The 21,377-nt window shown below is 35.7% G+C and overlaps 1 protein-coding gene across 1 annotated transcript in view; it reads left to right on the top strand.

The window, feature by feature from the left end:
* The window catches only part of HIBADH (3-hydroxyisobutyrate dehydrogenase), a 76,520-nt gene that overhangs the window by 3,258 nt on the left and 51,885 nt on the right, over positions 1-21,377 (top strand). The window contains exons 2-4 of the mRNA XM_015810594.1: positions 5,577-5,737; positions 8,476-8,585; positions 10,848-10,969. Coding sequence (XP_015666080.1) covers positions 5,577-5,737; positions 8,476-8,585; positions 10,848-10,969 — 393 coding nt within the window. The remainder of the gene's footprint in view (positions 1-5,576; positions 5,738-8,475; positions 8,586-10,847; positions 10,970-21,377) is intronic.

Here is a 21,377-nt window from a genome sequence, read left to right as displayed (position 1 = left end):
TCAATCATTAAATGTTACTGTTGTTGGGGGGGCATTTCACTTTCTTGCAATTGAATTTTGTTTTCAGTGGTCATTACATTTAAGTGTCTTGAATAAATAAGATAATAATGAAATACATGTATCACGAAGTTTGGGAATAAAGTGATGGATGGCACCAAAATTTTTCACACAGTTGAGATATGGGAAATAGACTGGAAATTATTTGCATTGATATGTCCTGATGACAATTTTAAAGAAAACAAAAAAAGTGTTTGCATAAATTGAAGAATTATTTCCTATGTTGTGATTGAGAGGTTATGTTGGGGGAGGGGGGCGATGACAACTTCCTCATTGGCTCAAGGGGGCGATTCGTTCAAAAAGGTTAAGAACCACTGATCTAGGATACAAAATCACATGATGTTTTGGGGGGAACATAGCTTATCTGCCTGCAAAAATAATGCGAATAATAATAAGATTTACATATTTTTGTAAGGGTTATCTGGAAATTTACAGGAAACATTACAAAACTGCTATATAAGCAAGTTTTCTAAAAAAAAATTTGCTTTAGTTGTCCAAATTCATCAATGTCTTTTTCAAGGTAGCATATAACATAGTTTAATGCAGCCTACATCTGAGGGGGAAAAACTCTACATAATTATTAGACTACTTAAGATAAATTCTGATTTCTCATCTGCCTTAAGCTACTCATTCCTTTTTATAGCAATAGCACTTAAACTTATATATTGCTTCATAGTGCTTTACAGCACTCTGTAAACCAGGGATCCCCAACCCTGGGTCCGTGGACCAGTACTGGACCGCGGCATACCAGCAAACTGTCCGCACAAACAAGCAAAGCCCCATCCGTGGGATGCAGGCAGCACACAAAACCAGGCACCCTCTGGTCTGTGGAAAAAACTTTCTCCACAGAACCGGTCCCTGGTCCCCAAAAGGTTGGGGACCTCTGCTGTAAATGGTTTGCAGAGTCAGCATATTGCCCCCAGCAATGGGTCCTTATTTTATCAACCTCGGAAGGATGGAAGGCTGAGTCTACCTTGAGTCAGTCAGGATCAAACTCCTGACAGTAGGCAGAATTAGCTGCAATACTACATTCTAACCATTGCTCTACTACTGCTCTAAATAGCTCCAAATTGCCTTTCTACTAATAATAAGTTAGCAAATTAATAAAAGATTAATACAATTATTATGGCTCCAAATACTGCAATCCCAAATATAATTGCTAATATATTAGCACATCATACTTTGAGTAAAAAAGGGAATAGAGTGCTAAGATTCTGGAAATATTGCTCTTTACTGCAATAATTTGTTTCAGAGTTCATTGGTTAGTAAATTTCAGCTTCAGCTCTTTGCTGTGTACTTTGTTACTTTTTTTCTATTGTTAAGTAATCCAGTTTTGAGGGTACTTTATCAGACCCTCAAGATAAAAAACTATTGCTATAATACATTATTTCCACATATAGCAATAAACTAATCAATTTTCTTGTTTGAAAATTATTGAAAATGCTATTCTTATTTATTTATATCCCATCTTTATTATTTTCACAAATAACCTCAAATGGCGAACATATCCAACGCACCTGATATTTTTCTCACAATAATCCTGTGAGGTGAGTTGGGCTAAGACAGTGACTGGTCACCCAGTTAGTTTTCATGGCTAAGGTTAGAATTGAACTTATGGTCTCCTGCTTTCTAGTTTGGTGCCTTAAGCACTAGAGCAGGGGTAGGCAACCTTGGCTCTTTTATGACTCATGGACTTCAACTTCCAAAATTCCTGAGCCAGCGATACTGGCTCAGGAATTCTGGGAGTTGAAGTCCACGAGTCATAAAAGAGCCAAGGTTGCCTACCCCCTGCACTAGATCAAACTAGCTTACAGATATAAATAGAATATTAAATATTCTGTTTAATATATTCATTTATTCAATTTATGTGTCATTCATCTCCCTAACCAAGCGACTGAACAACTATAATTAATATGTTATTTCCTTAATGTTAATATAAGCAAATATAATAATTAGCTTAATACTTAATTGTCATTAAGCATATTGACTTTTTGTTGTACTATTATGCAACGAAAATTGTACTAACTTTTTTTCCTTTTATAGAAAGCAATTCATATTTTTCCATTGGTTTAAAAAGATGCTTCATCTTTTGAATCTGTTGCTAGATTTTTTTTCTTTTTACTGAGAAAGTTGTTGCATGTCTATTTTCTGTTACTAGAAACCCAGACCTTGGAAACTGAGACATTGCACAGTACAGCTGCTGTTTAATAACTCAAGTCATCTGTTGGGTACAAGTGTACCCACTCATGCAGACTGATTTTTATTCATAGTGTATGTGTTTCTGAATTGGAACCAGACTGCAGACTTAAAGGATCTATTCGATTTCTCCACTCCCCCTATCATTGTAAGATCTATCATTTGGCTCCATTAAAAATGGTATCTTAGATACCAAACTTAGAAGTAGCAAATGAACAAGGTGGTACCTCTGAGCATGGGTTCACTCATGGTATTTATTTTAATGTCAGAACTGAACGAACAATCTTTTATCCTCAAAGCACTCTGAGTTTATATAAAGAATTTTTCATTTCAGTGGCCTAATTTATCATGATGATGCTTTTTTATTTGTATTACTTATGGCATTAACAATCCTATGTGGAAAGCAGATTTATCTATGTTGACAAAAAACTTAAAATCATAGTTTCTATAAAAACATCAGATGCAACCAATTTGTTGAGGAATATTTCCTAGATGCTTTGTCGCTACCATGTCTACAGTATTTTTATTTAGATTAGCTGCTGAGCATGAATAGTAAAGTAAATATCTTTTCAGTAAACTTTATTGATTCTGGTTCCTAGTATTATTCATCTTTTAAAATATTTCTTATATTTGTCAGATAAAATAGCAGTGAAAACTGTCCAAGATCTCTGGTATCCATGTAGAAAAGCATATTGTTGTTGCACAACAGGACCAAATTAACTCTTTTTTCATATGCAGTATTAGGATGGATCTTTTTTACAGGTAGTTTTTGACTTATGAGAATTTTCATTGTTAAGCAAGGTGGTAAGTGAATCACACCCAATTTTACCACCCTTTTTGCCATAGTTATGAAGTGAATCATGTGGTCACTAAGAGAATCTGGCTTCCGCCATGGGCTTTGGTTGTTGGAAGTTGACTGGGAAGGTCACAAATGGCAATCACATGACTCTGGGATGCTAAAACTGTAGTAAATACATATTGGTGGCCAAACATGGGGATGCTGCTGTGGCCATAAGTGTGAGGACTGGTTGCAAATTTCTTTTTTCAATTATTTTATATAGCCAAATGAATGAATAAAACAGAAACAGATACATTGGGTGTGAATCTAAGGATGAAAGTAGTGTGATTCTGCAGATCAGATGTATATAGGTAGCCCTTTGACTTTCAACTATTGGTATAGCAACTGTTTGAAATTACAGCAGCACTGAAAAAAAATGACTTACAATCAGTCTTTGCATTTAATAACCGTTGCCGAATCCTATGGTCACATGATCAAAATGTGGGCACTGGGGCATGTATTTATGGGCGGTTGCAGTGTCCTGAGGTCATATGATCACCATTTGTGACTTCCATCTGGTTTCCCAACAAGCAAAACCAATAAAGGAAGCTGGATTTGCTTAATGGCTGCATGATTCATTTAGCAACTACAGTGATTTGCTGGGATGCTTCAACTGTAATAAATACATATTAGTTGCCAATTTATATTTATTATATTAACAACCATGGTAAATGAGGTTGTAACATAAAAGACAATATATGGATTTGATGGAAGCTAGGAGAGAGTGAGAGGATATATAATATGATGAAATATAATAAATCGTGTTAGTATAAACTAATGTAATAAACTTTTTATTACAGTATCTCATATCTTTATTTTTGCATGCTATTTTATATTCCTTTTCTGGGTATCCTATAATATGCTAAGGGAATAGTTGATTGTTGAGACAAGGCATATAGATATAGATGTAAATGTAGATATAGATATAAATAGATATGTACATATATAAATATAGACACACACACACACCAAAGTACAGATGGGATTATGTTAGATTTTTGTTCACATCCAAGTGTCTTTTCTCATGAATGTCTGCTTAAATAATCAGGTAAATACCACAGGATAATTTTCAGACAATTAGACAAAGGAATCAAATCACATTTTAGCAAGGACTTTCCATTACATTCCCTAAACATCATCTTTAGATCCAGGAAATTTGCCATGTGATCATCCTAATTTCTGGTAGAGAGCTGTTACTGCTTTGAATTACAGCTGTTGGCAGCTGGCTGAATCTGTAGACAGGAAAAGAAGGAATCTGAATCTTCTTTATTAACTTTCCTTTTTAGGAAAGTTAATTTTCTAAATTTCCTTTGAGTATATGCTCCTTGCTTTGTAAGCAAAAATAATGGATAAATCTGAAATTTTGTGAAACCAAAGTAGACAGTGACCCTTTAGATTATCTTGTTTTTTATTTAATCTATTTATATACCATCTTTATTATTTTTATAAACAACTCAATGTGGCTAACATATATAGTACTCCTTCCTCCTATTTTCCCCACAACAACAACCCTGTGAGTTGAGTTGGGCTGTCAGAGACCAACTGGCCTAATGCCACCCAGCTGGCTTTCATGGCTAAGCCCAGACTTAAACTCATGGTCTCCCAGATTCTAGCCTTTGGTCTAACCACAAGACCAAACTGGCTGCCCATTAAAATGAAGAAGCAATAGCTTAAATAATTCATTCCTTTTGTGATTATTTTTATTTTAAAAAAATCTATTCAGATGTAAAAGGAATGCTCGATTCTAAGCTGATTTTGAATTCATAAAGGTAAGGATTTTCACTTAGGATTTTTGCAGCTTTGAAAGTTGCAGCAGGAATATGGTGACTTTTGGTAATGCAGTTTTTGATAATTTAAAAAAAGCAAAGACCAAAGTGTAAAAGCTTAGCACTTACTTTGCTACAACTGTTTCAAGCACAAAATAGGACAAAATTTCACTCATAAAATTTTATCAGTATAGTATTCCATTCAAACTTGCATCAGCCTTTGTGTCAGCTCCTTTCCATAATCTGTTATAGCCACTGGATGCTTTAGATTCAATTAAAACTGGTGCTTTGGAGTTCTGAGTAATCCTAGAAAAATACACAGCTGTTTTAGAACATGGAGATATATATGTTAGATTGGTTCCCATGATTGTCTGAAGCATTTTTAACAGAATCTAAAATCATTGTGTAGTTATATTATTTTTGATGTGGGAATCTGATGTAGATAGTTAGAGATACCAAGCAGTCATTTGAGTAGCGCACTAAAATTCAGTGTTGATGAATTCAGTGTTGATGCCTCATTTTTACAATATATTAATTAATTAATAAAATGAACAGTGATTTTTTCTGCTGTTGCCAATTTTCTTACCTGTCTTAAAGTATAAGCTGCTTTTAGTATAACTAAGATATGCAATTAGCAGAAAAGAACATTAAGAAGTTAGCATTCTGGTTGATGTAAGATTACAAAACTTTTTTCACTGAAACATTTGCATATCAATTAGTGTCTTATAGGGCAATGGCTTCCAAAACTCCAGTTGGATTTATTGGTTTGGGAAACATGGGAAATCCAATGGCAAAAAATCTTGTGAAACATGGTTACCCCATTATCGCATGTGATATATTTCCAGAAGCATGTAAGGAATTTCAAGAGCTGGGTACCCAGGTATAATAACATTTTATTGCTTTGTGACTGTGAAATTTGAAAAAAATGTGATTGTGAAATTTCTTAATTCCCTTATCGTGATCAACATTCCTGTTTTTTAAAATCAGCATATTGACAAAAGCAAAATGAAACACTAATAGAATTGAAAGCTTTATGTGCCTTGGTGATCTTTGATCTTATCCCTTATTTGGCACCATTTTTTTCTGTAGTCATAAGGAGCCCGCCACCAGATGAGTACCTACAAACAGTAGAATGGTATGAAACTACAACTTACAGTACTGCATTAAATAATAGAAGGAAACATTGGTGTATGGTTTCTGTGTAGGGAAAATATTTATTTCTGAAATTGCTTTAATTTTATTTTAGGTTTATATGACAGTTACTGTGAACTTCCCATTTCAGAATAAATTGGAGGCTAGAGATTCCCCACACTTAAGCTGATAAACTATAAATATTTAATCCACATGAATTATACTGAGCCTTATTTGAAATTGTTTTGCGTATGTACTGGGATGAAAATATGGAACAAAGACTATAAATATGCTAGCTATAAAGACACAATAATGTAAAGTATTATGATATAGGTAGTCCTTTACTTACTACCACAATTGGCACTAGAGTTTTGGTCACTAAGTAATAACAGTCATTAAGTAAATCACCATGTGATTTATGACCATTTACCATGTTGTTAAGTGAATCACTGTGGTTTTTTGGTGAGCCATGTGGTTGTTAAGTAAATCACATGGTTAAGCAAATCCATTTCCCAATTGACTTTGTCATGTGACCACAAGATGTGCAACCATCGTAAACGTGAGCTAGTGCCAGGTGTTCACATTGCGATCACTTGACCATAGTGGGATGCCATGACAGTGGTAACTGAGAATGATCCATAAGTCACTTTTTCCAAGGCCACCGTTACTTTGAACCATCTTTAAATGAATGGTCATAAATTAATAGGCGTAACAATGAAAAATCTACAAGTCTGTTCCAGTTCTACTCATTCTTATCTTTAATTGAAGATAATATACATCCTTATGTCTTGCTTTAAATGCCATAAGAAAACACAACACAAACCTAGCTTGATAAAATCTTGCTACAGTTTTCCTTGAAATAGATCCTTTGCATGGATCTATATCAGAGTGTTATTTATTTATACTTACATTAATACCCCCCCCTCTCACTGTTGAGCAAAACTGGGCAGCTTACAATATGATAAAAATAGCAATATAAAAAATTAAAATGTTAAAACGTTGAACATTGCAAGTTAACAAAACATTGGTTAAAATAGGAACAAATGTATAAAGAGGGTGAAGGTTAGGTCTTCTCGTCTACTAATCTTTTCCAGTGTGGGACATCCCCAGGCCCAACCCAATAGGCAAAGTCATGTTTTCAGGCTCTTTCAGGCAGCCAGGAGGGTAGAGGCAGATTTCACCTCGAGGGGCATATGTTCCAAAGGGCAGGAGCCATGGCAGAAAAAGCTGTTCTCCTGGACCCACCAAACCTTAGCTGACAGGGCCTGTAGCATGCCCCTTCTACTGAAGCAAGTGATGTGGACCAATTCCTGGGGGGGGGGTGTTCTCAGGTAGCCTGGATCCATAAAGGGCCTTAAAGGTAATAACCAACATTAAACGCCTTAGAACTGGCTGCACAACTGCATTCTGTGCCAGCTATAACTTCTGAATACTCTTCAAGGGGATTCTGATACAGAGCACATTGCAGTAGTCCAAACACAAGATGACCAGGGCATGTGACTGAGTGCGTGGTTTCATGATGTAGGACACAAAGTTGCACAAATCCTCATCTAGCCATGATTGCTACCTGCTCTTCAAGTAGAAATCATGAATCTAGGAGAGCTCCCAAAGTTGCAAACTGGGTCCGTCTGGGGCAATGCAACCCCATCCAGAACTAAAGATATTAAGCTCTTAGATTCTGAGACTCACATAGCCACTGTCTTATGAGGATTCAGCTGAAATCTTTTGTCCCTTACTCAGGACTCCACAGCCTCCAGGCACCATGACAGTACATCAGCAGCAATGCTTGGGTTGCCAGGGTTAGAGATATAAAATTGATAGTCATGATACTTCATCCCATGGTATTGGATGATCTTATCCAGCAGCTTCATGGTGAAAACAAATGGAGAGAGTGCAGAGCCCTGTAGTACACCACAAAGGATCCAGCCATAGATTGGATCTTTCGTTTCTACAAACGCCAACATGAACCAGTGCAAGACTGCACCACTCAGCCCCGAATTGTGCATGCAGTTCAATAAGGATACCATGGTTGATGGTATTGAAAGCTGAGAGGTCAAGGACAGCAAGGATGGGTGCATTACCCCTATTCTACTCTTACCAGAGATCATTAATAGGTGCAACCAATGCTGTTTCTGTCCCATAATCAGACCTTAAACCTGACTAGAAAGGGGTCCAGTTAGTTTTAGAATTAAAAAGCATAATCTTGATGGCAAATTAATTCTAAACTAGTAGTCCTAAAACATGTTTTTTTACTACGGCTCCTTTTTAAATAAGCTTTCAGATAATTTTTCTTTTTTTGGGAAGCTTTTCATGTGAAACTCAATCTATGTCAGTGTTGTTTTGTCATGTACCTTATGTGAAACTTAACTGTAACTATCCAGCTGTATTTCAGTTTCCTTTTTTGCATTTTCATAGCTCCTTGTTCTGAATCACTAGTTTTTCTTTTGAAATCTCTCTTCAAAAACCTTCTTTCCTTTTTTTTAAAAGGTGACTGATTCTCCAGCAGATGTAGCAGATAAAGCAGATAGGATTATTACAATGCTTCCATCAAATCCTAATGCAATAGAAGTTTACATAGGTACCAATGGAATTCTCAAGTAAGATTCCTCCTTTTTTCTTTATATTAACATTCTGCTTGTATTTTTATTGAATGCTATTAAATGCATGTAATTTCTCTAGGCAAATACGCTATTGTGTTTGTAACCAGCTATCATCATAGAGAAGAGTGCATGTTTCATTCCACACAGTTAATTATCATTACAGTTTTCTAGAGCAACTTGATGTCTTACAAGTCCCAGCATACCTTATTAATGATTATGCTGATTGGACTCTTACGATTTAGTTAGCATTATCTAGAAGTGTTGTCTTGTTTCTTATTACATTTATATCCTACTTTTCTCTGAGAGTTCATATGTAGAGGTCATACTTAATATTACAGGTAGCCCTCAACTTACAGCCATTTGTTTAGTGACTGTTTGAAGTTACAGCGGCACTGAAAAAAGTGGCTTATGACTGTTTTTCACACCTACAACTGTTGTACCATCCCCATGTCATGTGATCAAAATTTAGATGCCTGGCAACTGGTTCATATTTATGATAGTTGCAGTGTCCTGGTCATGTAATCACTTTTTCCAACATTCTGACAAGCAAAGTAAATGAGGAAACCAGATTCACTTAACAACCATGTTACTAATTCACCCACTGCAGTGATTCTCTTAACAACTGTGGCAAGAAAAGTTGTAAAACTGTCTCACTGAGTAACAGAAGTTTTGGGCTCAATTGTAATAATTTGAAGACTACCTATATCTGCATTATAACAATTTTGTGAGAAAATTCGGGCCGAGAGAGAAACTGGCTGAAACTGGCTGTCCAGAATCTCTCACCAGAGATGGGTGATATATAAGTTTAATAAATGAATAAATAAAGAAAAATTCTTTTTTTTGTAAAAGTTTTTATTGGTTTTTTTCCCCCATACATTCCGTAATAATTTTTCAACAAATGTGCTGTCTGAGTTTACATTCGCTAATACATATTTAATTCCTAATCCTTTATTCTTTCCTCTAACCATCGATAAAATAAGACCCAAGTTTGATAATACTCCGTTTCTTCTTTCAGTCTCATAGTCAATCTTTCGGTCTCATAGTCAATCTCTGTGCATTCTAGTATTTGTTTAATTATTTCTTCATCTTCATTTTTCCAGTATTGTGCAAATATAATTCTTGTCGCTGTTGTGACATGCAAAATCAAATATTAGCTTTGTTTGTTAGTCTTTTCTGGCATTATACCTAATAAAAAAAGTTCAGGTTTAAAATCTACATGTTCTCCCAACATCTTTTCTAGCCAGATATGTATCTTTTTCCAATAACTCTTTACTTTATCACATGTCCACCAAACATGATAATAAGTGCCTGACTTATGTTTACATTTCCAACATGTATCTGACATGTTTTTAAACATTTTTGCTAGTCTTGCTGGTGGCAAGTGCCATCTATAGAACATTTTATATAAATTTTCTTTGTAGGAAGTTGACATTGTCAGTTTATAATTTCTTTCCCATAAATTTTGCCATTTTTCTAATTCTATACTATATCCAAAAATTTTCACCCATCTTATCATTGTTTCTTTAACTTGTTCGCTTTCCATTTTCAAAGTTAATAGAAAATTATACATTTTCTTAATTAGTTTCTCAACAGAAGTTAACAATGTCTTATCAAACACAGTTTGTTCCTTATAAAATCCATACAGTTTAACATCTTTATCATATCTAGCTTGTATTTGTAAATGTGCCCACCATGATAGATTGATATCCTGATTTTCCATTTCTTGTTTAGATTTTAAATTCCCTTCAGAGTTTAGAATTTCTCTATATTTCCAGATTTTTTCAAGGTTAACTAAATTTGGGTGTACAAATACTTCCATTGTTGACAACCACCCTGGAATTTTCAAATATATTTTACACTTTATTTTTCCCCATATTGTTAATAATGTATTTCTTATATAAATAAATAAAAATTCTATGAAGCTGTGCAGTTGAATACTCATTTTGTTGAGTTCCAACATTTTTGTCCCTGGCAATATAGCCCTCTCCCACTTCTGCTCAAAGAAAATGATCAGTGATTATAAAAATAACTTAAGAAGTATATCTTTTTGTTAGCTACAGATGATTTATTGTGAATTTATGAAATCAATATCAAAAATCTTACTCAAGAATAGTTTTACAAGTTGGCTTGAATATTGTGACTTCTTCTGGAGTTAAACTCTATGAGCAAATTGTAGCAACATCAAAGAGGTAATGTTAATTCTCTGCGTTTTACCTACTTGTGGGTTTTGTTTTTGTTTTCTGTCTTCATTTACTTCAGGAAAGTGAAGAAAGGTTCTTTATTAATAGATTCCAGTACTATTGATCCCGAAGTTTCAAAAGAGCTAGCCAAAGAAGCTGAAAAAATGGGAGCTGTTTTTATGGATGCCCCTGTTTCTGGTGGTAAGTCTTTCTCTTTTTTCAGTTGCATCCTTTTGGCTAATTGCACACTAGTTTGGTCAGACCTGTTCTTTGTGATGAGGAGTACAGTTTGCTGAATATGAAAAAATTATGTTTTATCTTTCCAGTCTTAAAACCTTTTTTAAAGTCCACCTACAAATTCATATTCATATGAATTCACAAGGTAGTCCTTGTGTTATAACCATTTGTTCAGTGTTCAAAGTTGTGATGGCGCTTGAATGAATCAATGTTATGACCACTACCTCTAATTTTTAAAAAAGATACTTTTTATATGTTATTGTGTTACTATTATATTTTACCCATGGGCCAGAAACTACAGATAATCCTAGATTTACAATTGGCTGCTTAGCTACCACTCAAAGTTATGACAGACACCTCCATAAATTGAGCGATGTTTTAAGAAGAGTCGTCAGTGTTTTTGTTTCAATTTTTTAAGAAGCACCTTATCCACATACTGTACTTGATCCATTTTGATTGAGGCATTGTTTCTTAACCTTGGCAACTTTAAGATGTGTGGTCTTCAGCTCCCAGAATTCCCCAGCCAGCCATGAAGTCCACACAAGATTACCAAGATTGAAAAACATTGAATAAAGATTAAATGATCAGTACCTTCCATTAGGTACTTTTAAGTAAGCAGCAAATATATGGATGTATAGGTAATTTGAAGTCCTGCCTAGATTCAGTTGTCTTCTTACTACAACTCTGTGAGAAGAGAATCTGGCATGTATTATGTTCTAAGTGTAAATTTAGAATAAAGAAAGTAATCTTTGAGCACATGTGTTTCTTTGTAAAAACTTTGTTACTCAAGTGGCATTTGCAACACTTGCTAAAGTCAAAACTAAAACATTCCTCTTGGAATGCAGAGAGATTGTGAGTGGGTAGATTTGTGTGTAATTTTTTTTCCACAATGGGTTGAATGGAGCCATTTTTGCTAACCTACCTAAATGATTCTTAGAAGATTTGAAACAGGCATTATAACTTGCAAAGGCTGCTTATTTTTATAAGCTTCAAAAACTTATGACTTGCCTACAGTACAGTACTTTAAAAAAAGAGCTCAAAACTGTTTACAGACTTCATTTCAGAGTCACCATCAAGTCAGTGCCTGTCTTTTAAAAATGCAAACATGTGCTCCTGGTCTTTCTATTTACTGAATCAGCACTCTACTGTTTCTACTTGTGCTAAATCTAATTTATGACGTGACTATAAAAGCTAAAATTATTTATATGCTGGCATAAAAAGGCACCACTGTAGTTAAGAGTTTGCTGCCATTTCCATTATAAACCTTCCCTTGGAGAAATTTATAAGTTGGCATGTTTTTCCTGTGCTTCAAATTCTAGGCATGCTGTTTCCAAGTATAGCTGTGGGCTTTGTTTTGTTTCAAAATTTAATTTCAGTAAGATTGGGTCACGTCTATGCTAAATTTTGTTGATTTAATTTGCAGTGATTATAACTATTTGATTAACTCTTGAAATCAACTAAAATAATTGAAATGTTTGCCCCTCCCCGAATTGCAAAATGGCATAGTTATTTGTGTAATCACTTTTTGTGGGAAAACATTTCAATTTAACATTTCCATTTTTCTGAATAAATTTTTAAATTAGGAAATTACATTTAATAAGTATTCACGGATGAAAGCGAATATATACATGTTCCAGGATAATGTTGCAGGATCCAATTTGGGTTGGTCACTGAGCTTTTGGACTCGTGCTGGAGCCCATCTTCAGGCAACTTCTTTCTAGAAGAGTGTATGGTGTGCTGTTCAATGTGTAGTATTTATAGTGCCTGTTGTATGTGGCTTTTTAAGATGTTGATTGGGGTGTGTTGATGGCTGGCTTTTCAGTGATTAGCTGTCGTTTGCTTGAGTTGCCCAGCCCTCGCCTTCTAAGTTCGTGATAGGCTGGTGGTAAATCAGCATTCTTGTAAATTGATGAGGAGCCTGTTTCCCAGGCTTCAATCACTTCCTGGCTGTTTTTGCACCTGCCTGTCCAACAATCTTAGTAACTGCAAAATTGAATGTGTGTCCTTGTTCATTGCAGTGTGAGGTACCAACGTTCAGTTCTCCTCGTCTGATTGCTCGCTTGAATTCTTGCAATCTGGTGGTTAGCTTCCTCCCCATCTGTCCTACATAGTGTAACTGCAAAATTGAATGTGTGTCCTTGTTCATTGCAGTGTGAGGTACCAACGTTCAGTTCTCCTCGTCTGATCGCTCGCTTGAATTCTTGCAATCTGGTGGTTAGCTTCCTCCCCATCTGTCCTACATAGTTACAGGGGCAATCCATGCAGGGGATCCAGTAGATTACATTTGGAAGGATCTCTCACCTCCAGTCGATCTTTACAGTACATAATTGGTCCTGGTATGGTAGCCTCTGGGCAGTGTGTGATGCCCACTTGCAGATCTTGGAAGCTGCATTCTACAGCTTCTGAAATGTTTTTGATGTATGGGAGGGTGTGTCAGGTGATTGGTCCTGTACCTTAATAAGTATTACATTTAAAATTAATTGATTTTTTAAAAATACATCAAACATATCCATGGGTCCAGATAGACTTATTCCATAGACAGTACTACTTAATCAGTGGCTCTCAGTGTGGTCTAGGGGGAAAGTTTGCAAAGTTAAATAAACAAGTATTTTAAAATTTCTCAGTTTTAATTTCTAATACCGTACAATATTATAAATACGTATGGAAAGATGTGATCCAAATGAACCAAATCTCTTTGGAATCATCAGTCATTTTTAAGAATGTAAAAGGGAGGTTTTTCATTAGAATTACAGTTTACTTGCCTCTAGTTTAAGTAATCTATTAATGTTCCTGAATATAATAATGTCCATGCTTTTCTGTAACGACTTGGCAGCAAGTATAAAATTCTCCAGCCATTATTTAACAAAGAAAGGCTCTATATTTATTAGAGAAAAAGGAGCTTCTGGGCCTCTTTTCCAAATCCCTTCAGATTCATTTTGCCTACTGCAGCAAGCTGACCTTTTAACTAATTATAATAACTAATGTAGTAGAAATTATATTATTTATGTATATACATACATTCCCTCATTCACTCATCAGTTAAAGACCTGGCTGAATTTATTTAATTGACTATATATCCACTTAACCAAGAAAAGTGGAGAGTGGTGCTCACGGGATTAGGACGCAGGATTGGAGGTTAGCAAGTCCGTGTTTGAGACCAGAGTGCTGCTGTGTGGCGGGGTGAACTCCTGTCATTCGCTCCAGCTCCTTGACAGGCACAGGAAAGGAGCCTCCACAGGTGTCCCCGGGCAATGGCGATGTCACTGGCTAATCCTTTCAACCGAGAAGCATCTTAAAATGTGCCTTCGACATGAACAGGATGCGGATTAGGGGGAAAAAAACCTCATGATATATTAAAAGCACAGGTGTAGTTGCCTAGATGCAGGTCTAGGAGCTAAATCAGTTTCCCAGTCTCCTTATTTAGCATACACAAATTCAGGATGAGTATGTGGATTTTACAGTGATGGAAGGAGATGTTTCATTTACTCATTCCTCCATTAAGGAACAGTTAATCTTTTTCACATACACTGCAAAAAAAAATCTCTAGTTTGTTTTTTGGGTTTTTTTTAACTGCCATGGTTGTGACAGTGATAATAGGATCATACATGTGGAAGAGCTTTTAAGCTGCTTTGAATCCAACTTCCAATTTAGTGCAGAAATCAGCAAAGGTATTTATCACTTCTGTAGATTCTATAGGTTTTCTCTGCCAAACTATTCCTACTGTGTGGAAATCTATTTTTATATACAAATATAATATAGAAATGACCAGAAACAAATGAAAACAAACAAAGCAATGCACAGGCATTGCATTGGTGCACAGAACAAAAGTTTTAAAAAGCCAAAATAAACACACACATATAGTCAAACAAACTACAGGTAGCCCTCGACTTACGACCCCACAATTGAGCCCAAAATTTCTGTTACTAAGTGAAACATTTGTTAAGTGAGTTTTGTCCCATTTTACAACTTTTCTTGCCACAGTTGTTAAATGAATCACTGCAGTTGTTAAGCTAGTAACACAGTTATTACATGACTCTGGCTTCCCCATTCACTTTGCATGTTAAAAAGTTGCAAAAGGGCATCACGAGACCCTGGGGCACTGCAACCATCATAAATATGAGTCAGTTGCCAAGTGTCCAAATTTTGATCATGTGACCATGGGGATGCTGCAATGGTCGTAAGTGTGAAAAATAGTCATAAGTCACTTTTTTCAGTGCCGTGGTAACTTCGAATAGTCACTAAATGAACTGTTGTAAGTTGAGGACTACCTGTATGCATGTTATACATACTGGTGTAGGGGAATTCATAAAAGTATGAAAGAATTGTTAGATAAACTGCTGAGGGAGAGTAAATGACCACAGGTCTGGAAAAAGAAGGGGCATGAGAAAGAGACCCAACATACTCTCCCCTTCCCTTGATTCTGTTTGGTTTAAGAGGACAGTTGGAAGCCCTAGCAGACTTCAAGATTCTGTTATTATAGCCATAGTAATAGTCATTCCTGCAGTCTGTTTCCTGACTGGTCTAATTTGAAGGGTTGAAAGTGCTGATCCTTCTTATAAACAATGGCTTAAAACTTACCCGTACAAAAGTTTGTTGACAGAGAGCCAATTCAAAGCAACTGCAAATCTTCAGTCTACAATTGTAAATCAGGATTTTCTTTCCAAGAAAATAAAACCATCTGTTTGGCTATACTTCAAGTATAAAGTTCTTCCCTGATACATTCCAAGTTTTCAGTATATTCTTCAACATATTTTATCTTTAAACTGTGTTCTCTTTGCACATTCATATTAACAATGGTTCAGATATCATCCAAAATAATTTTAATTTTCCATTAAAATCTGCTGAAATGAATATTTCATCTATATTTTCCATTTTGTAGCAGTAGAAAACACATTTTACCTTTTTCCTAAAACATCCTTTCAAATATTTTAATGAATTCTGTTCATTAATCTATGCTAAACATGTTCAGTCCTTCAATTTCTCTTCACAGGACTTATTTTCCAAATTCCTATTATCCTAGCCATCCTCTCAACCAGTTCTAGTTTATATGAATTCTCTTTAAATTGTTGGTTTTCAGAACTGGACACAAATTTCAAATTGGAATCTGATCAGTGCAGTTTTCTTTTTCTGGGAATTTATAATTCCATTTTTTTAAGTCAAATGACACTGATTCATAATTTAGTTTGCAATTAACTGTTATTTTAAGATCTATTTTGCAAGTATACATTTGCAAACTATTTCTTATATCTGTGCATTTGATGTTCTACAGCAGAGCTCTCCAAACTTTCTGGATTTGTGGACTGGCGGGAGGGGGAGAGGAAATGATTCTGTGCAAACAGAGGGCAAGTGTGCAAGTGTGCATGCTGCTTCATTTGCGTGAGCGGCAGGCACACACACACACCACTCACAAATGGACCACGCACTCACCCACTGCTCACACAAGAGGGGATGTATGCATGTATGCACTCACCCACCACTTCTGCAGCCCGGTTCTGATTGGCTCAAGGCCCTGTAGCGAGCCACAGTCCTGGGGGTTGGGGACTACTGTTCTACAGTAAAACTTATTTTTAAACTCTGGTAGATTGCATTCCATTATTTTCAGCCCCTTTCTCTAACATATTAAGATTATTTAAAATTTTATTTCTATCTTCTGGAGCTAATCATATTGTAAATGGTAGTAAATGAGAGCCAGTTGCCAAGGACCAAAATGCAGTCACATGACTCCAAGGGGGCAGTCATGGGAATTTAAGTACCTTTTGGGAGATCTGTCATAATTTAAAAAGACAAGAAAGATATATCTAAGCATTTTGAAGTTCAAATCTGCTCCTCTGGTTTTTTCAGGTCAACAAAGGATGATTTGTATAACTTTGACTTTCTTCCTGTCCTGCCTTCTTTCATCACCTTACACACCCTACTCACCCTGAGTTAGGGAAAATCTGTGCTGTACTGTATCTTTGACCACATTTTGCAAGTAGAACTACTACCTACTCATAAACTTGGATCTGGATTTTACATAATGTATTAGAACAAGATGGTTAAAAATATTCAAAATATGGTGTTGGGGCCAATGTTAAGTTTAAAACTATCTCTAATATTTCCAGCTGTAAGTGAAGTGTAAAATTGAACACCTTCCCCCCAAAAGAGGAAAACATGATTTCTCTTTAAGGTTCAAATCATTTTATTTTCTGCCAGATATCTAGCAATAGCAGGAAAATTGCAGTTGAGTCAACGACATTCACATTTCCACAAGAAGATCTGGTATATAATCATATTTGAAAAGCAGCAAAATTGTACTGTAAATCTAACATCAGCTCTAAGCTCGCAGCCTTTTCCAGATTATTAGAACAATTTTTGGCTTCAGGTATTTTTAAAAATGATAGTCAGCTAGCACTATAAATTGTAATCAAGATCAAAAGAAATTTGGCAAAGAAGTCAATCTGATTTTATACTACAATGACTAATAACAGGTAGCAGTGTGGCTTTAAATCATCTGACTTTCTTCCTAAGCAACATTCATCCATATGTATTGAAAGAATTTCCTATTTGTAGAACTTGGTGCAAAACTGCAGTTGCAGATTTTATTTTATTTTTGCCCAGACTTACCAAGGTCAGAAGATATCTGTTTTAATCTGAGTACTGATGCCAGAAATCATTGCCTAACATGGGTCTCCTGAAATATTGTGTCATTTGTATATTGATTCATTGTGAAACTCGCAGCTTCCATATGTCCAAATAAAGGGAATGGTGGAATCTACATGGCAGTGCCCTGCTTACTGAATAACTGAGTTTATGTATGCCTCTTCAACTTTTAATGCAGTTATATAGAAGACAGTTAAAGTAGCCACAGCATTGCAGTATTGCAAACATAAAGAGGTCAAAAGGAAAGAGAAAAATCTTACAGGTAGGTTCTTAAAAAAAAAAACCTAAAAGGATAAAGGTGTATTTTTATATTGAATTAGGACGTTTTTGAATATGTAGACTTTAATTAACTGGCAGATACTTCCAGAAAGCATACAGTGCTATTACTTAGCAGCTCTAGGAACGAAAAATGCTAAATCTAACCTCTTTTTTGGAGTACCCAATAGATTTTGGTTTCTTTAAAAAGATTTGATGTGCATAAGAGAAAGGCTCTGATAATTCTCCTCTTGATGGACTTAATTGGCAATGGTAGAGACTGGGTAAGTGGGTACTGCCACTGTAATTTTCCATAATGTTTCAAAGTGGTACTACATTATTCACATGGTACATAAATAAAATGGAAGTCAACTGTTACAGTAGATGTTTCTTCAAAGTTAGGTTGGGGAAATTATCAATAGAGGCCTTAGGCAATTCTTCAACCTCCATTTGTTTATTTCTATCACTCTCCAGGTATTGGCTAAGAAGGAAATATTGTATGTAATAGTTTTATCTGACAAGTTTAAGATGTTCTGATGGAATCATATTTCATATTATCGCTGAATCAGATTAATATTCTGGAAGATATTTAGTAGTGTTTGTAAGAAATGTAATATTGTAGTCTAAAGAAGCTTACTATATATGTGCATGTTTATGGGTGTTTGTATGCATGTATGTGTGTGTATAACATACATACATACCCAGAACAACTATATTTAATATTAGTTTCAGAAAACAAATTATATTTTAGGGGCGTTGCTATATAAAAGATCAATTGGATTCAATTAATTTCAGTTCTGCTTTTTCCTGGAAAACTGAAAATGATATCTGTGTATGCAATTATTTTTTCTCAAGTATATAAAGTCATTATTTTTGTATGTTTTCCCACAAATAAAAGTGTAACATATTATTTTGCCAATGGTGAGCATCTTTAATTGAAATTCAGGTTCTAAGTTTTAAGTTAGTTTTTTAAGTTCTTAAGTTACTGTCACTCAAGTGGCTCGGTCTTTAGTAGCAAACCTAAGCCCATTTAGAGCTACAGTTCCAAAACTATGTCCACAACACATTTCAACAAACTCACAGAGGTGCTGCATAATGTTTTACTAATAATTAAATGAAACTGTTAGTAGGTTAGCTGTGATGCCCAAGGGTGTCACTGTACCTTGTTTGGGGAGCATTGGAGTTCTATGAAAAAAGTTATTGATATGCTAAGAGTGTTTTGAACTGAGAAAGTTTGGGCACCTCTGCCTTAGAGCAAAGTCTGTTGAACTCAGTATATCTTAATTTTGAGTTTGTATGCATAACTGTGTTGTAAACAGTGGAAACTTCTCAGAAAAGAAGGGAAGCTGCTTAGTACTGAAAACATTCTACTGCTGAAAAATCTATACGATATTTATAAACCTTGTAATATGGACAAATAAAAAGGCCAGTGAAAAACAGGCTATCCAGGCTTGTGTGTGAGCTTCATTTAAAAAAGTAGAAGTTCTGTGTTTATGCAAACGTATTGTTACATGAAACATACTGCAATCATAGTTGTCAAATGTAGAAAAAGTATTAAACTTGAATTGTGTGATTCTTCACTTTGATCTCCAATGTTACACGAATTATCTAATTACTGTCTGAATTCAAAATCTTGTATCTCATAGCAGGGTCTCTCCCTTATTTATTATTTTAAATGGTCTGTTTTTAGAATTCAGTGTTTTTATTCTGTTCACCAGGCAGAATTCCTTGGGATAGATGGGCAGCTATATGTTGGTTGGTTAGTTGGTTGGTTGGTTGGTTGGATGGATGGATGGATGGATATTCATGACATTACAATAATTATATCTTGTTCTACTCTTACACGAGTACACTCTTCTAAGATTCGGGCATCAACTGCCTGTAAATGAACTACTGTATATTATGTGCCTTGACTTGCATCACAAACCTAGACTTAACCTCAGGTGTAGTACACGTCCTTCATTTACTCCCACAACTGGGACCAGAATGTCAGTCCCTAAGCAATGTAATCATAAAACAAATGCAATGTCATTACATTGCTTAGTGACTGCAATGAATAACTTTACCAGTTGTTAGGCGAGGAGTTGCTCCAATCCACACTGTTCTGGGCCTAGTCCCTCCCAAGCCCAAGCCTCAAAATAAGGTATGGGAATGCCTCCAATTCCTTCCACCTGCCTATCTTTCCACCTCCCTTCCCCCCCCAACTTTTTGGCTGCCCTGCATAGCTGTTTGGGGCTATATGTGGGCAGCAAACAGCCCCAGACAGCCTTGAGGCAGCATGCTACACCACTGGAAGCTACAGCTGCCCCAGCCCAGTCCCAATTGTCTTTGCCATGATACAGTATCAAAGCCCTACTGCCTTCTGCTCCTCCCTCCCACCTGATTTTCACTGCCAACTTCCTGGTCCTGCTGCTGCTGAGGCATGCCCAGCCTGACTGCTGGGCTGTATAGGCTCGCAGGGAGAAGAGATGCTTTTGGCTTTTTTCCTGTCTTTTTTTTTTTTTTTTGCAGCCCCTAGCATTTTTTGGTATGTACTCTGGCATGGAGGAGCTGCTTTTTATTCTTTTTCACAGTGCAAAGCCAGTACTATATAGCCTGGCAGATAATGGGGAAAAAAGGAAATTGGGAGGGTGGAGTGCAGGGTGGTAGGGAGTCAAACGCCATAGATGGAGGAAAGAAGGGGGGGCGGATTCAGAGCCCTGCAGTAAATGCATTTTGATTGCATAGAATGGCTATAACTTCAGACACAGATTGTAAATCCCTTTATTCAGCATCCTTGTAACTTGAAATAGTTGCTGAATCAGTGATGGTAAGTCAAAGACTGCCTGTAGCCGGTGCTGCCTTTTACCAATAGAATACTGATTGACTTCTGTATAATACAGGAAATGGCTGAATTTTTCAGATAAAATAGTATATCTTAGAAAATCCTATCCTTTTCAACATTTTATTGCCAAAATGTTAAACTAGAATGCCATACATTGTCTCTTTTTTGTCAACAGCAGCCTTTCTTTATGGTAGACTATAGCCTTGAGAACCAAACACAGAGTGGTATTAATTAAAGAAAGTGGGGGGAAAAACATTATTATTATTATTTGCTATAGTAGCATCTATTGCTTTGGTAGAGTTTTTTGGGAAGATTATCAATATTAACAGCATAACATTTTACATCAATTTCATTAGGTTTTATTTGTAACACTTAATTGCAAAACTGCCAATAGTATTTAATCATGGATGGCAACTTTCTGACCATCAAATGTTGACATTGACTCTAATTCTTGATTATTATTCATATTGCTTGAAGTTGATGAATTACCTGTATGTTCATATTTACAACACAGGACATAGAATAACAGGATTGGAAGGGATTTGGAGGTCTTCTAGTCTAACCGTCTTCTGGAGCAGAAGACCATACATCATTCCAGATAAATGGCTTAAGCAGCCTCTACTGTAAGCCATTGTTGCAAGTTATAGTTATTAT

The sequence above is a fragment of the Protobothrops mucrosquamatus genome, unplaced genomic scaffold (assembly GCF_001527695.2).
Source record: "Protobothrops mucrosquamatus isolate PMUCROS unplaced genomic scaffold, P.Mucros_1.0 scaffold12, whole genome shotgun sequence".
Taxonomy (NCBI): domain Eukaryota; kingdom Metazoa; phylum Chordata; class Lepidosauria; order Squamata; family Viperidae; genus Protobothrops; species Protobothrops mucrosquamatus.
Note: the sequence above shows the minus strand (reverse complement) of the source record. Positions and strands in the feature narration are given on the sequence as shown.